The sequence below is a fragment of the Zootoca vivipara genome, chromosome 14 (genome assembly GCF_965207765.1).
Source record: "Zootoca vivipara chromosome 14, rZooViv2.hap1.1, whole genome shotgun sequence".
Lineage (NCBI taxonomy): Eukaryota > Metazoa > Chordata > Lepidosauria > Squamata > Lacertidae > Zootoca > Zootoca vivipara.
Genome location: NC_142597.1, coordinates 8012989 through 8035965, shown reverse-complemented (window position 1 = coordinate 8035965; position 22977 = coordinate 8012989). Strand labels below are relative to the sequence as shown.

The following is a 22977-nucleotide window of genomic DNA, read 5'->3' as shown; positions in this document are numbered from 1 at the left end:
GGCGGTTCGAATCCCTGCAACAGGGTGAGCTCCCATTGCTCGGTCCCTGCTCCTGCCAACCTAGCAGTTCAAAAGCACATCAAAGTGCAAGTAGATAAATAGGGACCGCTCCGGCGGGAAGGTAAATGGCGTTTCCGTGCGCTGCTCTGGTTCGCCAGAAGCAGCTTTGTCATGCTGGCCACATGGCCCGGAAGCTGCGGACAAACACCGGCTCCCTTGGCCTATAGAGTGAGATGAGCGCCGCAACCCCCAAGTCGGACACGACTGGACCTGATGGTCGGGGGCTCCTTTACCTTTTAAGGCCTCTGGTGGGGGCATGTTGTGCTCCTTCTGGGGTAGTTTGTCCACCCTTGGTCCCCACCCTGCACTCAGTTCTCACCTGTGGCTCCTAGAAGCTGTCAGCATGTGACAAGTCTATTAATCTCAGGGTCAGGATTTCGGCAAAATTCCGATGCCGTCCAATCCGATTCACTCCAAACCAGTGCCAAACACCAGGAAAAGGCCCCCTTTAATGTTTGGCAGTGAAAACCTCACAGCGCCCTAACCCAGGGGGGGGTCAAGATTTTGCTGAAAACCTGGTGTCATCCGATTCACTCCAAAGCGGAACCAAACGCTGGCAGAAGTCGCCCTACAACATTTGACGGTCTAAACCCAATGTTTTAGGCACTCCACAAAATGACCCCTTGACCCCTTCGCTGATAAAACAGCATTGTCCGATTCACTCCAAAGTGGTGCCGAACACAAGGACAAGCGTCGCCCCCCCCGCAATGTTTAGTGGTGAAAACTCCACGTTTCACAGCACCCCACAAAATGACCCCACAGAGCCCTAATCTGTGGGGTCAAGATTTCACCCAAAACCCGAGAGACCCACACATCCTTTCCACCGCTGCTCTAATCCCAAGGGCCCCTTATAAAAGACTTATCAAAAGTGCCAATGAACCTCAAAGCCAGGATCTGAAATGTGAGCATGACTGCTTCTGATTGTAAATAAGACTTCTCAACACTCGCAATGTTTTCACATTTTTATTTTTTATTTTTTACAAAATTTACATACATTGATAGTTAAAGAGTTCTTTGATGGGCATTTTGCTGGTAAGGGGAGGGTAGGTGGGGCAGAAGTACAGTAACTAAAACACATTTATATTCACCATCCAAAATGCTGTTGGTATAAGACGGCCAGGCACAGCAGAGGACATTTCCTCTTCCTCCTCCTTCAGCGGCTTGCCCATTAAGGCAAATGCACCATCAGTCTGAGACTGCCCTCAGCCAGCTCCCACCCACCTGTGTTCTTACATACAGTACAACCAATTTGGTGGGTGTCACTGGCTGGCCATTTCCGCCCCAGTAGAAGGCAGCAGGGAGGAGGCCGGGGACGAAAGCTGTGCCTGTCATTGGCTATGGCGCCACCTAATGTTGATCTCCCTGCCTTCCACTCCAACAGGCACCAGCCACCATCGCTCCTTCGGTTCTTATTAGTTGGTGAGGACCAGGGAATTTCAGCAAGCCCTCATTCTAGTGCCACAGAACTGCAGGAGTGAGAATTAAGCTGGAGTTGCCAAAATTCTCCTTGCTACCTAAGCAGGACAAGTGCAGGGAGTCCTTTTTTTTCTATTGCAGCTGTATGTAGTAAGCACTGAGGACCTGTATGCAAAGGTACCCCCGCCCAAGATAGGACTTTCCATGGCATGTCTGTGTACTCCACAACAAGAATGGAAAGAACCTGACCCTATTGGACTCCAAGTACCCATCAGGCCCCAGCCAGTATGGTCAATGGTCAGGGAGGATGGGAGCTGGAGTCCAGCAGCATCTGAAGATGCCTACCCTTATTTCCATCACTTATTGTCCAGCATTGTTTGGGCCAGAAGGAGAGGCAGGTGAACAAGCAATGGTGAAGAGGAGAAGCAGTTCAGGAGGTTTGTCAGTGGGCCTGACCATGCTGACCCTTGACACCACCTAGAGAAATAGCATCATAGTTTAACAGAGTGCTTTAATGAATTCCCCCCCCCAATATATTATAAAATATGAAAACCAAAAGGAGGGAGGAAGAGTGCATGTGAAGCTAATACTTTGGCAGAACTCCAAAGCTCTGGCTTCTGAGGTAGATAATTCAATACAAGAGGCATTCCCTCTGTGGTTGCTTTTGGGGATTTTACAGAGCTGTTCTCTGGCCCAGGAAGGACTGACAGTAAAAAAAAGTTGATTATCTTCATGGATCAAAAATAAATATTCATGGACTTGGATGGATATTTAAATTGCAAGCATTTGAAATGCAAATTGGCATACATTTCAAACAGGATCCATTCCAACTCCATTTAAATTAGGCTGTAGGCTTTTTATTCATTTTAATAAATAGAACTGGAAATGAATTCCCAAGGAAGACGTTCACTGCAATCTCTGCACCTTTCAACTGAATCCACACTACGTTTCAGATTTGTCAAAACTCATATGAAATAAATGCCAATGATAAAATAATTACAATCTGGACTAATCCTATTTCACAGGCATTTTACATTTTCAGATGAATTATGGAATTTGTATATGTACTTTAGGGGAGAAAAGCATTTTGAGTCTGTAGTTCTAATTTGAATTGGTGACTTCTGAACTAGTGCAAAGCATCAGAGTCTATAGATTGTTTCAGACGTAACATGAGAAGAATCTGCTGGATCAGGCCAATGGCCCAAAGTCCAGCATCCTGTTCTCACAGTGGCCAACCAGATGCCTGTGGGAAACCTACAAGCAGGCCCTCAGCACAAGAACACTCTCCCTTCTTGCATTTTCTAGCAACTGGTCCATCTTCGTCCCCAGGGCTGCCTATCTTGTCTCACTGCCTGAGGCAAAGGGGGAAGATGCCTTGCCACTGTCATCTCACATACTGGGGTTGCCCAGCTGCAGTGGCTCCTGGCAAAATCCTGCCAGACGCTGCCACCAATTCTCCTTGCTTCTCCAGGGATGGGTAGGGTTGCCCATGCAGGCACTGCCCCATGGCATTCCAGCACCCATGGCAGCCACATCAGTCTGCCTCTTGGGTGGGCCGGCCCTGTTGGTCCCTTATTTATACTGACTGATAGCTGCTGCAGCTTCTGTAGCGCATTCTAAAATGCCGCCAACTGCTTTGAGACATCAGAACTCATGGGACTCTTAACAGTTGTGTAGATCAGGAAATGTCAACAGAAGCAGCTTCACATGCTCCTGACTGGCAAGCTATGTGTGCCAAGATTTCCTGCTCATCTAAACAGCTAAAAGGGACTTTGACAAAGCTCTGCTAAGAGGATCCTTGTTCTCCTCTGAAACTGGCAGAGAGAGAGAGAGAGAGAGAGAGAGAGAGAGAGAGAGAGAGAGAGAGAGAGAATAAGTCCTTATGGGATAGATTCTTGAAGGCAAATCTGTTGGATTGGAAGAGTCTTGGATGAATTGCATCTGACCCCTTGGAAGTCACAGCTATATGGTGAAAGTGTCGAAGTTGGACCAGACAAATAGATGGATTGATCAGCATTATAGGGCACAAAAATTCACAGCAGCTAGACTGTCATTCATCAGTCCCACCCTGGGATTTCGAAACTGCATGAGAGAGAAATCCAACAGATGCAATGTTTCTGGAAATGACTATGAACCTAATAAGCTGCCTTCTCTCAGCAAAGGCTATTGATCCATCTAGCCCAGTGCTGTGTCTACTCTGGCCAGCAGTCCCTCTCCAGGGTCTCTGGCATTGGTCAGCTGCCAGCTGCCACCTGATGGCTTAACTGGAGAACCTTGGGACACTCTGTGGGTAAAGCATGTGTTCTACCATTGAGATATAGCAGGGTTGCTGCCTAGCCAGGCAGGTGGGAAACAGCCTCGATGTTGCTGAACTGCAATTCCCATCAGCCCCAGCAAGCATGGGCAATGGCTAGGACTGATGGGAGTTACAGTTCACCACTGGTTCCCTACACCTGCTTTACAGGTTTCAGCCCCTAAAAATCAGCAGGGGAAGCTTTTGACGGCATACTGCCATAAACATTAGCACCTGCAAATCAAACAACCAGCTGAAATGCTGGAAACCCTGAAATGTGGTGATAAGACAGCTCATCCCTGTTAATTCTCTGCCATCACCAAAGAACAACAGTGCCTAAAACAGTGCCCTCCATATATTTTATTTTACAGATCCCATCCTTTCTGTCCACTGGCTGGGGTTGATGGGACTTGTAGTCCAAAATATCTAGAGAGTGCTGGGTTGGAGATGGCTGTCTTGAAGCATGATTCCACATTCACCCTTGTTTGATCCTTGACCATCACTATCAAAACCAATCATGACAAAATCCATATCCCTACCCCCTCCTTTGCTACGTTTGCCTATTGGTAGATTAGCGGCAGAGAACCTGGAGCCCTCCAAATACTCCTAACATCCCTGACCATTGGCCGTGCTTGCTATGGCTGCTGGAAGTTGGACTACATCAATGTCAGGAGGCATACACCTTCGCTGCCTCTGTTGTAAGTATGAAACTGCATTAAGGGTTCACCCAGCCATCATGACTTGCTTAAAGTGTTGTTGTCCCTTCTTCACAATGGCTGGCTGCTGGAGGGAAGGGGAATTATGGTGTGTGCATTTCAAAATACCTGAGTCAGCATCAAAAAGATAGACATCTATGCATGTCAAGTAGGCGCCCATAGAAGCGGCTTATAGCCGGACTATGGATGGAGGACTTGTATTCCCTCAGTGTAAGTTCCATGTTAAACCAGCAGTGAGCATCTTGGGTGGAGAAACAGTATTAAAGGGACAGAATTGCTTCTAGGATTTGTAATTTAACTAGCAAGTTAAATTATGGCTGATGATTCTGGGATCCAGAGTAACTACTCCTGTCCTTTCTCAACCAAAATACCCACCTCTGGAGTTTGCCTATTGGATGACGGCAACTTCACTGTCTCTGGGGAACACATGATAGCCATTCCCCAAATTGAACACAAAAGGAACAAACTGGTAATTTTAAAGGGGAGTTTTCCCTCCCTTCTCCTTCTTTTCTGAACACTGATGTAGTCAGTTATAATTATTTGGCAATCAGGAGAGCCGGACCCCTCCCAGCCAAGCTTGTGTTGCTGTCCTGAAAAGAAAGAAGAAAAAGGAGTATGAGAAGGGAAATAACAGTTTGCTGATGCACGTCAATTCCCATCAAAGACAACAACAGGCCCTAATGCAACACAGCAATTTAGCCTGTCATTGACAAATCAAGCCAGGCTTAGGTTTCATTAAGGCAAACAAACACACAGAGCGGGAATCAATAAGCAAGTGTGTGTGAATTGATTGCCTAACTGGTTCTTCAGAGCTCCTGGTGGATTTCTCTCCGGGGGGGGGGAATAAACCGTAAACCATTTCCGTCCCAAGCCAAGGCATAAAGCCAACGAAAGCAAAAGCAATCTAAGGCGACACACGTTTTACTCCAGCAAAATGCTGGCCCCTTGCCCCTGTACCTGCAGAGCCATGAAAGCGAGTAAACCAAGAAGCCTAGAGATCATGTGCTTCTCAGCATACATGAATCCCATTCGGGCAAGGAGTCACTCGTGCTTTGGAGCTCTCTGCTCACTGATGTCAGGCAGACGCCCTCACTATCTCCTTTTAGACCAGGGGCTGGGGAACCTGAGCCAGGTAAGCCTGCTCACAGGCAGCAACCATAGGAACTTTGCCATAGCTGCAGCTGTTTCCAGGGAGAACCCTATTGTTGAGGACAGGGTTTGTGATGGGCAGTTGGCATTTGCGGTGAGAGCAGGAATGCGACTCACAAATGCACGAGGTGTGATTCATGGTGCGCCTGGGTTTTTCCTATTCTATATTCATTGGTTTACCAGATTTATCTTTTGTATTTTTGTGTTTCTAGTTGATGCACTTTTATTGTATTTTGGGGGGTATTAATCTATTCACCTCTTTGGGGGCCTTGGGAAAACGGCAGTACTGTATATAAATAACCCGATGAGGATTTGATTCACGAGGCCATTTCTCCCCGAAACCATACCTACTTCCCCAGGCCTGATCTTATATATGGCATCAGGTGTGGGGAAGGTAGAGAAGGTGCTGGAACATAAGGCTCCCAGGCAACTGGCAGGTGGCTTGTCTCACCCATGTGTCAAAGTTGGTTTAAAAGGTTTGGCTTATTTTTATCTGCACTTTAAGGGAAAATATGCTATGAAGATTTGCCTTTTTAATGATTCTGTGGATTTTAGCTGTCTTTGATCTACAGTTTTAGCTGGACATCACTTAGAGAGCTCTTTGGTGAAGAGGCTTCTAAATAAATGTGTTCTGTGGATGCAGGCAGTCACACAATGAGGATGGGAGCCACTGTCCCCAACCGCAAAATTCTACCCACTACTGCTCTACCCTGACTCCTAACCTCCTTCCACTGAGTGGGAAGGTCTGAAGGGTTCCCCCCCCCAATGCATTGTTCAGTTGAATGTGCCCTTCAGAATCCTCTGCCCAACAAGGGAATGGGGCACATCCACAAAATTGTTGTTGTTTAGTCATCTAGTCGTGTCCGACTCTTCGTGACCCCACAAAATTAATCCACAAAATTATCATCTAGTTATTATTTTATTCCTTGCATTAATGCCCCGTCATTTTCTCCAAGTACTTCCAGGGGGCATCTGTGGTTCTCTCCCCCCCCCCAATTTAATCTCCACAACAACCCTGAGAGGTAGGTTAGGTTGAGAGGCAGTGACTGGCCTGAGATCACCCAGTGATCTTCATGGAAGAATGGGAACTTGAACCTTGCTCTCCCAGGTCCAGGTCTGAAACTCTAACTAACCACAACACTGGTTTATTCATATTATTATTTTAATTTATATCCCACCCTTGCTTTTGAAGGAGCCCAGAGCAGAAAACACATCAATAATAAAACATTTAAAACAAAACAAAACAAAAAAACAGTGATCTCAGGGTTGCTAGTAACAGTGTCTTTCAGCCATCAAACACTGGGGTAAACAGGATTTTTAAAAAAAATAAAATAAAATCCTGAAAGTCAGTAATATTTTAAATACATTTAAAGCATATTCGTTTCCCCAAAAAATCTTGGGAACTGTAGTCTACCCCCTGCAGAGCTACCATTCCCAGCACCAAACTACAGTTACCAGGATGCTTTGAGGGAAGCCCTGTTACTACTACTACTACTACTACTAATAATAAATAATTTTTATTTATACCCCGCCCTCCCCAGTGAGAGCCGGGCTCAGGGCGGCTGTACTGGGTCCAACTCAAAGTGTTAATATGGGCATACAAATGACTTGGGAGCAGAGTACCTAAAACAGTGGCTTCCCCAATATCAACCATCTCCACAACCAGCTGGTGAAATGGTGGCGGTGGTGGCGGCGGCGCCAGCAGCAGCAGCAGCAGCAGCAGCAGCAGCAAAAGGCGTTCCTTGGTCCCCAGGGACCTTTGACAGGGCCTTTTCAGTGGCAGTTCCCTGTTTGTGGAAAACCCTCCCAGGCAAGGTTCATCTGTCTCCTTCTCTCAGGAGGAATGTGAAAACCTTCCAGGCATTTAATGGCTGAGAAACACTCTTCCTGTCAACCCCGGGATCACTATTTTTAGAATGCTTTTAGATTGCTGTTGTTGTTAATGTTTTTGTCACCCTGGGTTCCTTTGGGAGGAACTGCAGGATATCAACTGAAATAATAATAACAACTAATAATAATACTTATTAGTCACTCTCTACAAACAAAGCACCAAAGCAACTTAAATTAAAAGCTTCAGACATAGAACAAAATCAGATATGCCTTCCAAATTCCAAATATGGCATTTGGATCCTGGGAGCACTAAGAAGATTACGAGTGTAAGCAGGAAAGATAAAATTCTCTAGGTAAGCTTGGCGACAGAAAGCGCTTCTGATGTTTTCCCTACAATTATGATCCCTGCCTCTGGACTGCCTTCTTGTCCAGTCCAACATCCACATGCAGTCACCAAAGCATTAGATTAAGAACTCAGGCTTAAAGGTAAACTCAGGCTGAAAGGTACACCTGACCATTAGATCCAGTTGCGAACGACTCTGGGAATGCGCACTCATCTCACTCTATAGGCCAAGGGAGCTGGTGTTTGTCCGCAGACAGCTTCTGGGTCATGTGGCCAGCATGACTAAGCCGCTTCTGGCGAACCAGAGCAGCACATGGAAACGCCGTTTACCTTCCTGCCGGGGCGGTACCTATTTATCTACTTGCACTTTTACGTGCTTTTGAACTGCTAGCTTGGAAGGAGCAGGGACCGAGCAACGGGAGCTCACCCCGTCGCAGGGATTCAAACCGCCAACCTTCTGATCGGCAAGCCCTAGGCTCAGTGGTTTAACCCACAGGCGCTATCCATGTCCCAGCAGCCCAAACATCCATCCAGCTCCAACTTTATTTTTTAAAAAACCCCGTCCAGCCTGTTTGTCTCTCTTGAAGGTTCGGTGATTGTGCTGTGGTTGTTTCTCCTACTGTCTAAAGAATACGACTGGTTGAATTTCTTGAATTCTTGAAAGAAAAGCCCCCTGGTCTGATTAATTTGCATGGTTAAACCAAGGATGGGGAAAGGGCATAGCTTGGAGAACATTTGTTTTGCATGCAGAAGAACCCAGGTTAAACCTCCAGTAGGACTGTGGGAGACCCCCCCTACTCAACACTGGAGATATGCTGCCAGTCAGGGTAAGCAATACTGAGCTAGATGGACTAATGGTCTAACTAAGACAGCTTTGTCCATTCATCTCCAATATCTGCATCGTAAAGCATGACTAAAAGAGCTTGCCTAGAAGCCATTGAGCCTCTTCAAATGAACGGGGGCATGATTCAGAACCCTGGGGGGGGGAAATAGGGTTCTGAAAAGCACAGGAGGCTCCTCATTTTGCCCAGCTGCCCTCCAACTCAGAGTGTTAACTGTACATGGTATCAGATCACCTAGAGAGGGATTTGGAATCCTGCTTCCTCAGCTGAAGGGCTGGAGCTGAAAGGGAGAGCATTAGCTCTTCTATGCAGGAGGTCCCAGGTTCCATCTCCATCTTCTCCAGGTAGTTATGGGACAAAGAAACACCCAGAGGGCTGCTGCTACTCAGAGCAGCCATGAGGATCTTCATAGCCCAGTTGGTAGAGCATGAGACTCTTAATCTCAGGGTTGTGGGTTCAAGCCCCACATTGGGCAAAAGGTTATTGCATTGCAGGGGGATGGACTAGAATCTAGATGACGGTTCTGCCATTCTACGCTCCTATTCTCTTTTTCAGCCCAAGGACCACAGTTCCTTCTGGGCAGCGATCTCAGAACTGCATGCCAGTGGTGGGTGGAGCCAGAGACAAAAGTGGCCAGAGTCATGAATGCAGATACCACCTTTGAACAGTAGCCTACACACACACAAACACACTTCTCTATCCTTCATCTAGGGCTCAAGCAGGGCTTCTTTTCTGGGGGTAGTCCAGGGTACACAGTGCCAGCAACTCTCCCACCCCCATGTTAAAAGTGTGGCATTTTTGTCTATTTTTTTTAAAAAAGCTCTGGGCTCAAGGACACATCCCAATGAGGTGAAAACACTCATGGGTGGTGCAAAGCAGATCCAGTGAAGGGTGCTACCTGGGGAGGTCCAGACAGAGCCCAGAGGGTTGCATTCAGCCCCCAGCCCTGATGTAGACAGTACTATGCAAAATGGACTTAGTGGATTCCTGGTTTCCAATCTTTGCTCCGCAGTGAGTGAAGCTGGGCAGGGCTGGGCAGCAGTGACACAATGCAGGAAGAAGGAAAAACTGGTGCACCCCGTTTTTTCCTATCACGTGATTCCAGTTGTGTGAATCTTTGAACATCTGCACTGGACCATTACGCTCTTAATGAAGGGAGCAGAATGGGCATAAGCAAATTAATGCATGAGGAGAGGTCTATCCATGAAGACTAGATGGAACCTCCCTGTAAGGCAGTTTGCCCCTAAATTTCCTAGTGGTGGTGTTAATTTTTATTCCTTTAGAAGATTTATAATATGCTTTCGGAGCCCATGTTCCACAAAGCTGCTCACTGTATCAGTCAAAATGCAAACCCAAATACAGTCATACCTTGGAAGTTGAATGGAATCCATTCAGGAAGTCCATTTGACTTCTAAAATGTTTGAAAACCAAAATGCAGCTTCTGATTGGCTGCAGGAAGCTCCTGCAGCCAATCAGAAGCCCCGTCGGATGGTTGGCTTCCAAAAATAGTTCGCAAACTGCAACACTCACTTCCGGATTTGTGACATTCAGGAGCCAAAACATTCGAGACCTAAGCTGTTCAAAAACCAAGGTACGACTGTACAATATAACACCACATAATATATCCAGTTAGAACACGAAACCGAAAATCCAGCTTGACATAGACAGCAAAATGTTAACAAGCAAACAGGCCAAACTGGGTTCCTGGGCAGGAGGTTTCTCACTTCTGAAATACAGGTTATACCCACTATTGGCCCAACAGCAATTTTTCTGCCACCACTGCATCCTTGGAGCACCAGCAAACAGAACATGTCATCCTGAACAATCTTCTAAGGCAGTCCCATGTATAGCAGATTGTAATAATCTATCCTGGAAGCTACCAAAGCAAAGGCAGCTGAGTCTGCGTTCAAATGCAGAATCTATCAAACAGCCTGCATATTTAGTTTCAAAGGGATACTCACTGCATTCTCTTTGGCTTCTTTCTTCTCTCACATTCTAGGACAATCTGTCACTTCTTTGGTGGGAAATCTTCTTTTTTTAAAAAAGGAAAAAGGCAACAAGAATGAAAACAGTTTAATTTACCAGTCAGGTTTTTTCTTAGCCAATCTTTCACAGCATTGAGAACTGGGTCTTGTTGGAAGCAGGTGTTTTAAAGCACCAGTTGCATCTGACCAGAGCAGATTTGCCCGTGGAGCAAATCCTCAAAGTGTTCTCTCTCTCATCCTCTGTTTAGTCTGTCATTGGCACGTTTCATATTGTATTTCTTTTATTATTACGTATACACAGTATCCAACCTTTCCCCCATGCAGGTGAAGGCGGCCCTCCCCATTTTATCCTCGCAACCACCTTGTGAGGTAGGTTCGGCTGTCTCAGTCTTGACTAGCCCAAGGTCACCTAGTGAGCTTCATAGCTGAGTAGGGGTAGGAATCCTGTCCTCCCAAGTCCTGGTCCAGCGTTCTAACCACTGCCCCACATTGCTACCCATAAAAAGTCTTCTGAAATTAATTAAGATAAGCTGAAATGGGCCCCTCTGAGGGGTGTGTCTAAAAACTGGCAAGTTTTATTCAATGTGTTGCTGGTATTCATGTAAGGAAGATGCATGTCTGAAGGGCTTGTCATGCAGAAGATGAGCAGATTAGAACTTGGGGACAACCAGTGGAGCTGAATGCTGAAAGATTCAGGAAACACAAAAGAAAGTACCTCTTCACAAAGCACATAGTTAAACTACGGAATTTCCTTCCAGGAACATGGAGGCTTAGACAAATTCATGGAGGATAAATCTAGCAATGGCTACTAGCCAGGACAACTATGTTCCACATCCACAGTTGGGAGGCAGTACACCTCTGAATACCAGCTTCTGGAGATCACACAGGTGGGGAGAATACTGTTGCACTCAGTGCCTGCTTATACCACTTAGAGGGTTGATTGTATTCAAGAAGTATATAGAATCATAGAACTGCAGAGTTGGAAGGGGCCACGAGTGTCATCTAGTCCAACCCCCTGAAATGCAGGAATATTTTGCCCAATGTGGGGCTTGAACCCACAACCCTGAAATTTAGAGTCTCATGCACTTCTGACTGAGCTATCCCCATTAACATTTTGTTAAATGAATAAATCTGGTTGGCCACTGTGAGAGCAGGATGCCGGACTAGGTGGACCATTGGCCTGATCCAGGAGACCCTTATTACATTAGATTTGTTACATTGCACCAGCCCAGCCCACTTTTTCAGGTTGGGTACCACTGCACCTGGATGCATGCATCCATTCATGTAGGTACCCTCTTTCAGTGGCTGACAGTGACTCCTTTTAGAAAAATATACGCATGGCTTGCTTCATGATCTCACCTGCAACTCAGCCCCCTCACCCTGTTAATCCCAGAAAATGAGATCAAACTTAGAAGTCTGGGCAAGAAGACAGCATGAGATTGATGCAAAAATACCCAACCACAAGAACGAAATGCATATGGCCATCTATATGGAGGCATGAGGGGGTGAGGGAAAGAATGTAACTGTAAGTGCTGGGAAAGTTGGGGAAAATAGTGTAATGGGTTGAAGATGTTGCTGTGGAGACCCCTAGTTCAGAGGCAGAGTACATACTTTGCATGCCTTGGGTTTAAACCTTGACATTTCCAGACAGAGGATGTCAGCTCTTCCATTCAGAAAGGACAGTATTAAGCTCCGGAGGTCAATTGTCTGACTCACTTGAAGTGTGTGTGTTGGGGTGAGGGGATACTCAGGCAGTAGAGCATGAGACTTAATCTCAGGATTGTGGGTTCAAGCCCCACGTTGGGCAAAAGGTTCCTCCTTTTGGAGGGAGTTGGACCAGATAACCCTCGTGGTCTCTTCCAACTCGCTCTATATAGGCTAACAGCTAAAGCTAAATGGTTTGAAGTGGGGGGATCTTCCAGCCTTCTGGGGGCCACACCGACAGTGGGCAAGGCCAGAGGCAAAAGTGGATGGAGCAACAGGTGTACATTGTACCTTTGATAGTTTAGATCCTATACAGCCATCTCTAGTCTCCATCCAGAGTCATTATCAGAGATCAAAGACATGCTCCAGCCAGGCAAAAACACTTGGGGTGCAAAGCAGGGCCTCTGAGGATTGTGGCCCAGGAGGGTTGTGTGGTGTAAGGGGAGCAATGAGGGCCAGATAAGAGAGGCTTGGAGGGCCATAGCTGGTCTCAGGGCGTGAAGTTCTCCATCCCCTGATCTAGACAAAAGACCTTCTGGGAACTTCTCCGGTTTCACTGAAGAAAGGAAGGATGTAAAATGAAATAAAGGAATAAATGCAAGTGCTTGTGACAGTGCAATGTAGCCAACTAAGTTCTACGCAGAACAGACCCACTGAAATTAATGATCCTACAGTACATTAGTCTTGTCCATTAACTGCAATGGGTCTACTCTGATTAGGGCTAGCACTAGAAAAACAACCCATTATTTACATCTTGTTTTTCCAGCTTTCAAACAGCATGCAACATGGTATGAGAGGAATCATTAGAAATTAAGGACATGCGCCCTTTCGTGGGGGCATGTTTGCCTCAAACCAGAGCTGGCCGTTGAAGAGATGAGGGCACAGTCCACATTGGTGGCCAAAGCCTATCATCCTATAAAACTGAAAGACGCTGACTGTCCCCACTGTTGAACCCTGGCTTTGAGACCTATTGGAACTTTCTGCTTACAAATGGGGCTGATATTTCAGACTCCAGGAAGAAGATACATTTAAAGATATTCTAAAAGAATCTAAGAAGCAAGCTCAGTGCAGTGTTAAGAACGGAATGTGCTTTTGTTTCTCTCTTTATTAGTAATGCTATTCTTAATATCTTATTTGCAGGCTTTAGTACGCCGAGATGTCCTATAGGCCTATTTTTGACATTTTATATGGACACTGGATGTAATGGAAGCTATTCTGTAATTTATGCCCAATCTGTAAATGGGCACAGATAGGGAGGGGGAGGGTAAGTGGGGGGGGGGTAGAGGCAGGAAATCTTGAGAAAAAAATGCAGCTGTTCACTTTTTAAAAAATGCCAGGATAAAAATCAAATCAAAAAGCAATAAATAAGTTCTCAGTTCATGTATGCCAAGATCCTCCTTTTGCTGAAGAAACCATTTAGGCTGTGCACATGTGTAAAACACACCAATGACATTTTTTCACAGGCCGCCCTTGCATATAGTGGCTAGCAAGTAAATCCACCTTTGCACAATAACCTAATCTAAAGCAGCAGCTACTTCTGTGTCATCTGTACACGCAGGTGGGCACATTTTCGCACTTGTGTGCAATTTCCACCTCTCAATTAGTGCTTCCACAGTCCTTTTTTAAAAAATAAATCATTTCCCCCAACCTTTCAAAAGAGAGGAGCTAGAATTTGGTGTGTTGATATACTATATTGGTATGCAGAGTTTCTGTACTGTGTTCTATTTTGAAGGGGACTGGTAAGTATAAGCAACCCAAGGAAGTTCTCTCTGTATAGTACACAGCCAGGCAGCAAGTGCTCAAGAAGTACATTACTGGCATAATAATAATAATAATAATAATAATAATAATAATAATAATAATGTATTGTTTATACCCCGCCCATCTGGCTGGGTTTCCCCAGCCACTCTGGGCGGCTTCCAACAGAAAATTAAAACACAATAATCTATTAAACATTAAAAGCCTCCCTGAACAGGGCTGCCTTCAGATGTCTTCTAAAAGTCTGGTAGTTGTTTTCCTCTTTGACATCTGTTGGGAGGGCGTTCCACAGGGCAGGCGCCACCACCGAGAAGGCCCTCTGCCTCTGCCTCAAAATGAATTATACCCAGCCCAGCAGAATGCACTTTAGATTGGCAAGTAGTGTGGGCCAGGGATGACTTGGGGATGATGTCATGTGTATAGCACCCCCAAAAAGCAGTTGCACCCAGCACTGAATGCACATTGTCATGCTATGTGTATGTGCTCTTTGAGAGGCTGACCAGGACAAACACACATTTGAAGCCCTGGGGTGGGGGGAGATCCTGCAGAGGGTGGAGATGGGGAAGGGCTGTAGCTCGGTGGTAGAGCATCTGCTTTGCACCTGGAAGGACTCTGGTTCAACCCCCGGCATCTCTCACGTAGGGATGGGAGAGATCCCTGGAGATGCTGCTGCCTGACAATGGTGGGCTCAATGGACCAAGGGTCTCACTCAGTATAAGGCAGCTTCCTATGTTCCTCAGGGTCCTCCTCTCACCAGTTCACCCCACCCCAACATGAGCTGGCTTCTCCTGTTGACATTTGTGTGAAATGTATAGTTTGGACCAAAGGAAGCTTTGCCTGCTGAGATATATTTGGGCTGAGTCACACTTCACTCTGAGATGTAGGAAGGGCCATGGCTCAGTGGAAGAGCATGTGCAAAAAGTCCTGGGACATCAGGTTAAGAGCTCAAACTTACAGCAGCCCTCACTTTAAAATCCAGCTCCAACTTTAAGAACAAAAAACCCAGTCCAGCCTATGCGATCTAAATAATACTACCAGTTAAATGTCTTAGAATCTTGATAGGGAAGTCCCAAGTCTGGTTAACTTATATGGTTAAACTGATGAAGAGGCATAGCTCAGTGGTAGAGCATCTGCTTTGCATGTAGAAGGTCCCAGGTTCAATACCTGACACCTACTGATAGGGCTGTAAAAGACCCGTGTGGAAATCTGGAGAGCCGCTTCCAGTCAGGGTGGACAATCCTGAATCAATGATCTGACTCAGCTTCTCCCATGTCTTAACGGTTGGGAAAGGATTATACGGTAGCTCAGAACTAGGGCATGTCCTTTGCATGTAGAAGCTCCCAGGTTCAATCCCCAACATCTCCAGGTAGTTCTGGGAAAGAGCCTTGTCTGAAACCTGAAAGAGAGCCACTGCCAGACAGCGTAGATATTTAGAAAATACTGAGCTGGATGGGCAAATTGACTGACTCTATATAAGGCAGCTCCCAATGTTCCTAATCTCTGGAAAGTATCCCTAGTTATAAGGAGATCAGTCGCAGGCAATGGGAAAGGCTTTTCTGTGTCTGAATCCCCAGAGAGCTACTGCCAGTCAGACTAGATAATATGGGACTAGATCAGAGGTAGACAAACTGGTATCCATGCAGATGCTCTTGGACTGCAACTCCCATCAGCCCCAGCCAATACGGCTAATGGTCAGGGATGGTGGATGTTATAGCTCAGTGACAACTGGTGGGCACCACGTTGGCTAGATTGGGTTAGATCAGGTGTGGTGAACCTGTAGCCCTCCAGATGTTGCAAAACTACAACTCCAGTCACCCCTGGCTATTGGCCATGCATGCTGGAGCTGATGAGGAGCTTTAGCCAAACAACATTTGGAGGGCTAAAAGTTAGTCACACTTGGATTAGACGGACAGATAAAGCCGCCTTCTACGAACCCGTGAATATGAGTTGCCAGGGAGCCACAGCCACATCATGACTCTTCACAAATATGCTGTAGTTAGAATGCCCCTTTACACATGTCAATGTTCACCCTGAAACATTGGTGCTTCCTAGAAACAGAAGACAAGCCCTAATAAATTAGTCCAGTTCTCAGGGTGGTTTCAAAGTCATTCCCTATTCTTTGGGAACTCTGGGAACTGAAGCTCTGCAGGAGGAATTGGAGTCTCCTAGCAACTCTCAACACCCTTAACAAACTACAGCTCCCAGTATTTGGGGGTGGGATCTATGGCTGTTTGAAGTGGTATAATTGCTTGGTCTTCCACGCAATGTGCCCTCATCGCACATTAGCGAGATTGAAACATGCCGCAAATAAGAGGCATAGGCACTCTTTAGCCCAGGAATGAGGAGCCTGTGCCCCGCCCCCAGGTATTGTTGGACTTCAGTACCCATCATCCCTGACCATTAGTTACATTGGCTGGGACTGATGGGAGCTGGAGTCCAACAGCATCTAGAGGCTGCTGTCTCCCCACATGTGTTTTAGTGTCTTGGGTGACATGGGGCCAAAGGCATCTATACCATTTGCCACATGAGTGGGCCAAGTAGAAGTTGCCTGGGGTGAGCAACCAAGATGCAGAGACTTGTTCTCACCGGAAGCTGAGATGGATGGTGGATTTTGCACATTGCATCCTCTTAATTTGTCCCTGGCAATGAAAGAAGAGGACCTGAGGGAGAGCAAAGACTGGAAGCTGTCATAGACTATATCCACTCTGTTTCCCCAAACACAGCAGGGGGTGAGGAACTACCTCATCTGTATTTAAAACACAGATGTGTGAACTTTTGCCTTCGAAAATGACCGCAGCTGCAAGATAAGTTGCATAGCAACTCAATCTACATCAGCCAACCGCATCATGTTGAGGAAGACTTACATGGCTCCTGCTGTATAGTATCCAAAGCCGAGCACAACACAGTAAGAGACCTACTGGACCGTCACCAAAGGCCCATCTAGTTCAGCATCCTGCTCTCATAGTGGCCAACCAGATGCTGGTAGGAAGCCTGCAAGCAAGACCTGAGCACAGCAAAAGTCTTCTCACTTGTGATTTCCAGAAGCTGGTAAAGTTGGCTCTGTGAGCTGGGAGATGAGTTTATGCACCACAGTGAAATGGGGCACACTCTTGCAATCATAATTTGCTTAATTAAGTTGACATGCTCAAGCTCTTGTTGAGGGGCTCGTCCACACTTCCGCTTGACTTGTGCTTAGAAAGTATGGGTCCAAGCAGTTTTCTGTTTGTCCCACATTTTCTAGGCATGGATCCAAGTGGTTCTGCCTTTGCCCTGATGCTATCCTGTTACGGTGATTTTATTAGTGCACTGCCTATTATAATGCTCTGTATTGTTTTTCTTATGCTCTGTAAAATACATTCTTAATATTGTACACCGCCCTAGGGTATTTTGATATAGGGTGGTATATATATCTAAATGATAATAATTATGATGATAATCCCCCTAAAAAAACTCCACTCTTTAGTGCTAAATCGGAACAAATGGCAACCTGAGAAAAACCTGATTGCCATTTGTTCTGAATCAGTGCTAAACCACAGGTTTTCCTGGGGGAAAGTTGTAGGGTAAAAAGATGGGTGGTTATGCCCAAAGTGAAATGATATTACATTTGAAAATCTAACAACATGCATTTGGAATTCTGTAGGGGGCGCAAGTTGGAGTAGAAAAAGAGGAGTGGGAGAAGGATCGAGGCCACACAGCCATGCATAGACGCATACCACTTCTCTGCCAGTGACAGACTTTGGCCTTTCAAATTTCAGTGGCATCCTGTGCAGCACCAAAATTTGGTACCCCCACCCCTCACCTTCCATTCTAACTCATTGTTCCAGCAGCAACCTCTCTGCCTGGCGCCTAGTGTGAGTGAACCAGTTGGGCTCCCCTACGCCCACCTCTGTCTCTGCTCCAGATTCTCCCCCCCCCCTCAACTTTCTGTACTTTATTTAACAAAAATGGCTGGGGCTCCTATACATACATTCTGTGCAACGTATAGAGTAAGCCGCCTAGTTTTTTTTTCCTAAGGTGGTGTCATTTCCCCTCCCCTCCAACCAGATTTTCTTTGGGATGTTGAATTTTACATGCACTGAACTTTTCCGTTTTTTTTAATATACGGGAACTTGCAGCACAACAGCCAAAGAATGGAAAGTACTGGAAAGTTTCAGTAAGATTAAAACAAGGAGACCCCCCAACTATATAAACCAGCATTGTCTCACTGTGGCTGTCTACACATTGGAGACTTAAAACGAAACATGACGGCCGCCCCCACCCGGGGCTGCATTTCAAGTCACAATTTGCATGTTGCTGTACCCATCAGAGAGGGAGGGGGGTGTCTTCACCCAGTGCATACTACCTGTTGGTTGCAAGCCCCCCCCTCCCAACAATTCCAATTCAGGAGGCTGTCATCTGCAGATGTCTACCAGCTATCTCAAATGTACACACCTCAGCTTAACTGCAAAGTGATCTGGTTTAAGGGAAAACACATCAAACACCAGTATTTCTCAAGTAAGTCCAAGATAGGTGTGGGTTGTGGCCAATGCCATGTGTACACGGCTTCAAACACCAGTGGTGAGAGCACACTGGAGCCAGAGTAATGATAATGAGTACACAGCTTGTGCCTTCAGCTGTGACCCCAGACATGGTTCCTCGCCATCCCTCATTCCTACTCTTGCACTAGCTCCCTTTCACAGTCTTGGCTGCGCTTATAACTCCCTGAAGCCAGGGGCTATTTATACTGTGCACAGCACCTACCATGGCAAAAACACTCATCACAGGATCAGATGCCCCCAGTCCAGCTTTTCACCGGCTCCTGCCTAATCCATTCTCCTACACCACGCATATAGCAAATGCAGACAGGCTGATAGCATCCCCATTGTTAGCTAGACAAATTTGGGACCCCCAACCTTCATGGGCTGGGAGCATTTGGGTCCTGATCTTTCTGAACATGAATATTCAGAATATTCAGGAGGAAAATCCTGCAATTTCTGAATGTGGGGCAACTTCCTACGATTCAATTATCTCTGCGGAAAGAGAAACAAATGAAGGAGCCCTACACACACACACACACACACAAACACAATGATGTTTGAAAACCGCAGGACCAAAAAGAAAAATTGGGGGAACTGACAATGAAAGAAAGCATGGCAGAGGGTCTGAGGAAGCTGCCTTATCCCAAATCAGGTCATGGGTCCATTTAGATCAGTATAGTCTACATGGGCTGACAGTGGCTATCGTGGGATTGAACCTAAAACCTTCTGCATGCAAAGCATGTTTTACCATAAGGTCATAGCCCTTCCTTCAAGTGTGCAGCTCTTTGAAATGCTGCAGTAGAGAAATAGCATAGGAAGCTTCCTTATACCCACTCAGATCACTTGTCCCCATAGTTCCAGACTGTCTACTCTGACTGCTTTCCAGCAGAGTTTCCCATCACCTGAGGCCTGACTTCTTTAACCAGAAGAAATGCTAGATTAAATTTGATACCTTCTTCAAGGAAAGCATAAAACTCTGAGGCAAGCGTGAGGAACCTTTGGCCCACCAGATTTCACTGCAACTCCCATCATCCTTGGCCATTGGCCATTGGTCCTGCCTGCTGGGGCTGATGGGAGTTGTGGTCCAACAACATATGGAGGTCCAAAGGTTCTCTACACCTGCTGTAAGTCTTCAGAGTAATCAGTCCTTTGGGTAATCAGTCCATGATGTAGCCTTCTGGGCACCAGTCCCAGTATGATGGGTGCAATCTAAGACACGCTAATTAAGGAGCAAGCCTCATTGAACATACTAGGACTTACTTCCAAGTAAACATCCATAGGATTGCAACATGTGATTCCTTCCCTTTTCAGTCCCCTCCCACACCACCTTGTGGCACACTGTTGGAAAACAAGAGGAGCACAATATTTACCCCTCCCCCAATTGCTGTAGACCAGATGTTATGGGCTACAACTCCCATCAGCACTTGCCAGTATGGCCAATGGGCTGGGGTGATGGGAGTTGTAGTCCAACAACGTCTGGCAGAGACTAGGTGGAGGAACCTTACCCTACATCTTCAACACACCCCTCCCTCAGCACCCCACGGACACTTTCCTGACACCTACTCTTCCAGCTGCGGGCACAAAGTGATCTGCGTGCCTTGAAGTTGGGCTTCCCGCAGGGGGCGCTGTGCGCAACCGTGCCCATTGCTGGCGAGGTACAATAGCTTCGTTTCGCCAGTCCTGCTGCTGGAGCGGCTGCTGGCGCTGCTGGAGCCCACGTCTTCGTCCTCCTCGTCGTCGTCCTCTCTGGCTCCCTTGGCGATCGGCTCGCCCTCCTTCTCGGACGGGGCCCGGGGGCTGAAGGCGCAGGGGCAGCGGCGCAGGTCCTTGGAGACAGCGTGGAGGCGGCGATCGGCGCTCCTGGGGCGGCACAGGAGCTTCTGGAAGGCGCACCTGAAGTCGGGGCTGCGGCAGTAGATGATGGGGTTGAAGGCCGAGTTGGCGTAGCCCAGCCAGTTGAAGAAGCGGAACAGCTGGTCGGGGATGAGCGTCCTGGCGAAGACCTTGAGGATGTTGGCCACGAAGAACGGCAGCCAGCAGAGGGTGAAGATGCCCATGATGAGGCCCAAGGTCTTGAGCGCCTTGTGCTCCTTGATGGCCAGCAGGAGCCGGGAGGGTCTCCTGCGACGGGAGCCCTTGGCGGCGTCTTGGAGGAACCTGCCCTTGTCCTTCTCGATGGCGTGCAGCTGCCGGGTGGCCACGGCGAAGACCCTCGCGTAGACGAAGAGCATGACCAGCAGCGGCACGTAGAACGAGATGATGGACGACAGGATGGCGTAGGGCATGTTGGTGACGAAGTCGCAGCACTGAGGGTCCTCGTAGCAGCGCAGCGCCTCCTCGTCCGCGCCGTCGCGCCACCAGTGGTTCATGATGGGCAGGAAGGAGATGAAGGCGGCTACGGCCCACACGAGGCACACGACGCCGCGCGCGCGGCCCTTAGTCACCAGCGCCTCGTACTGCAGCGGCGCCGTCACGGCCAGGTAGCGGTCCACAGCGATGGCGCACAGGGTCTCTATGCTGGCCGTCACGCACAGCACGTCCAGCGAGGTCCACAGCTCGCAGCCCGTGGTGCCGAAGGGCCAGCGGCCGCTCAGCACCAGCGTGGCCCCCGGGGGCACCACTAGCAAGCCCATGATGAGGTCGGCGCACGCCAGCGACGTGATGAATACGTTGGTCATGGTCTGCAGGCGCGGCGTCTTGGCGATGGCCACCACCACGAGCAGGTTGCCCGCCACCGTCACTAGCACGGCCAGGCTGAGAGCGGCGCCCAACGCCCCCTGCCGGCCGAGGCTGCCCGCCGCCCCGGAGCCGTTGCTGCAGTTGCCCGACGGCGCCGCGCTCGCTGCCCCCAGCCACGTCCCGTTGGGCGGCCAAGGAGGAGCCATCGCGGCTAAGACGGCGACGGGAGCAAAGCTCGGCGCGCCTAGCTCGAGGCAGCCCCTCGACGGCTTTAGTTCGACGAGCCCGCGCTCCGCCACTGTCGCGCAGGGAGAGCGGGCTCCGCGCGCGTCGGACACTGCTGGCCCGCTGCGTCTGGCTCGGCAGCCCAGCCCATGCTCCTGGGGAGACGGAAGGCGCCTCGGCAGGGACGGCTCCCTCCCCTTCGGTGGGGATTGCTGAGAGGAGGAGTCCTTAAAGGCGCAGGGAGCCTGGAGGGAGAGACGGGACACGCCCCGGCAGAGCTCTCCTGCATCTCCGCCTTACCCCACCCCGAGCCTGCTGCGGGAAGGAGAGCGAGCGGCGCTGACGTCTAGGGTGGTTTTTCTTTTACAAAGCCGCCTCTCCCACTGCAGAGATCAACCCCCACCCCAGTACTTTTCAAATTTAAGTTGCACTGATATAGATGCAACGCGTTGCCCCACGTGCGAAGAAATTGCATTTCCCTCGCATTATTCTAGGCTCCTCTCGGTATAGATAGTGCTTTACAAACCTTCTAGAATTCAGGAATGGGCCGGGAAGCAGATTTTTGGCCCTCTCAGGGTTGTTGGACTACACGCTCCCACCATCCCTGACCACTGGACATGCTGGCTGGCGCTGGTGGTAGTTCAACAGCCTCTGGAGGGCCGCAGATTTGCCATCTATTCTTGGCTCTTCCTTGTAAGACTCGCGGGTTACAGACCGCTGGAACGATGAGATGACGCTGGGGCGGGTGGTTGTGTGTCTGCCAGCTATAGTCCTACACATCCTCATACTGTAAAGGTAAAGCAAACGGATTGACCCCCCAGTTTCTCTTTCTCCCCGCCAGCCCCTCGCTTCCACGAATCGCTCCCCCGGGATCACCCCTTCCGGAGCTGCGGGGCAGAGCCACTTTTCACTGCCCATCTCCAGCCCTTCCCACCACCACATCGCCCACCCCTCCTCCCCTTTGACCTGGTTGCTCCCACGTCCCACCAGTGAGGATGGGGACATTTTAGCGCACACAAATTAAAAAGCAGGGGGGCGAGGGTAGGGACTCCCTGTGGGAGAGAAACGGACGGACCCCCGGGTACCAGCGACGGTCAGAGCGATGGCGAGGTTGTTGGGCGCTGGTGAGTAGCTGAGCCAAGCATCCCCAAACTGCGGCCCTCCAGATGTTTTGGCCTACAACTCCCATGATCCCTAGCTAACAGGATCAGTGGTCAGGGATGATGCGAATTGTAGTCCAAAACATCTGGAGCGGAGGGCCGAAGTTTGGGGATGCCTGAATTGAGCGAATCAAGGGTGTCCCCAGAGGCTGAGCGTGGAACTGCGGCGTTTCACAGATGACCCGCGAGTGGAAACAGAAAGGAGAGAATGAAGCACGGTGCGCATTCACCTCAGCCCAGTGGTATGAGTGAGATAACAGAGAGGCAGCGTGGTTGCAAGAGGCAGGCTACTGTCGGGGG

General features: G+C 48.3%; 1 protein-coding gene across 4 annotated transcripts; it reads right to left on the bottom strand.

Moving 5' to 3' along the window:
• Nucleotides 1-1010: 1010 nt before the first annotated feature.
• ADRB3 (adrenoceptor beta 3) lies at nt 1011-22325 on the bottom strand. Of its 4 annotated transcripts, none has more exons than XM_035139829.3 (3): nt 20177-22325; nt 10611-10680; nt 1011-5075 (listed from the first exon to the last, which is right to left on the bottom strand). In XM_035139829.3, the coding sequence occupies exons 1-2, from the start codon at nt 21496-21498 to the stop codon at nt 10638-10640; spliced, it is 1365 nt and encodes a 454-aa protein (XP_034995720.1). In that variant the 5' UTR covers nt 21499-22325; the 3' UTR covers nt 1011-5075; nt 10611-10637. The 4 variants fall into 4 exon arrangements, with proteins under 4 accessions (XP_034995720.1, XP_034995721.1, XP_088513751.1 ...); XM_035139830.3 differs by having other exon boundaries at nt 10611-10677; XM_088657625.1 differs by lacking the exon at nt 10611-10680.
• Between the last annotated feature and the right edge of the window lie 652 nt (nt 22326-22977).

Coding starts and splice junctions, on each gene's coding strand:
- ADRB3 (XM_035139829.3), bottom strand. CDS start 21,498: ATGGCTCCTCCTTGGCCGCCCAACGGGACGTGGCTGGGGGCAGCGAGC. Junction 10,681..20,176: donor TTGTGCCCGCAGCTGGAAGA/GTAGGTGTCAGG, acceptor TTTTAAAAAAAG/AAGATTTCCCACCAAAGAAG.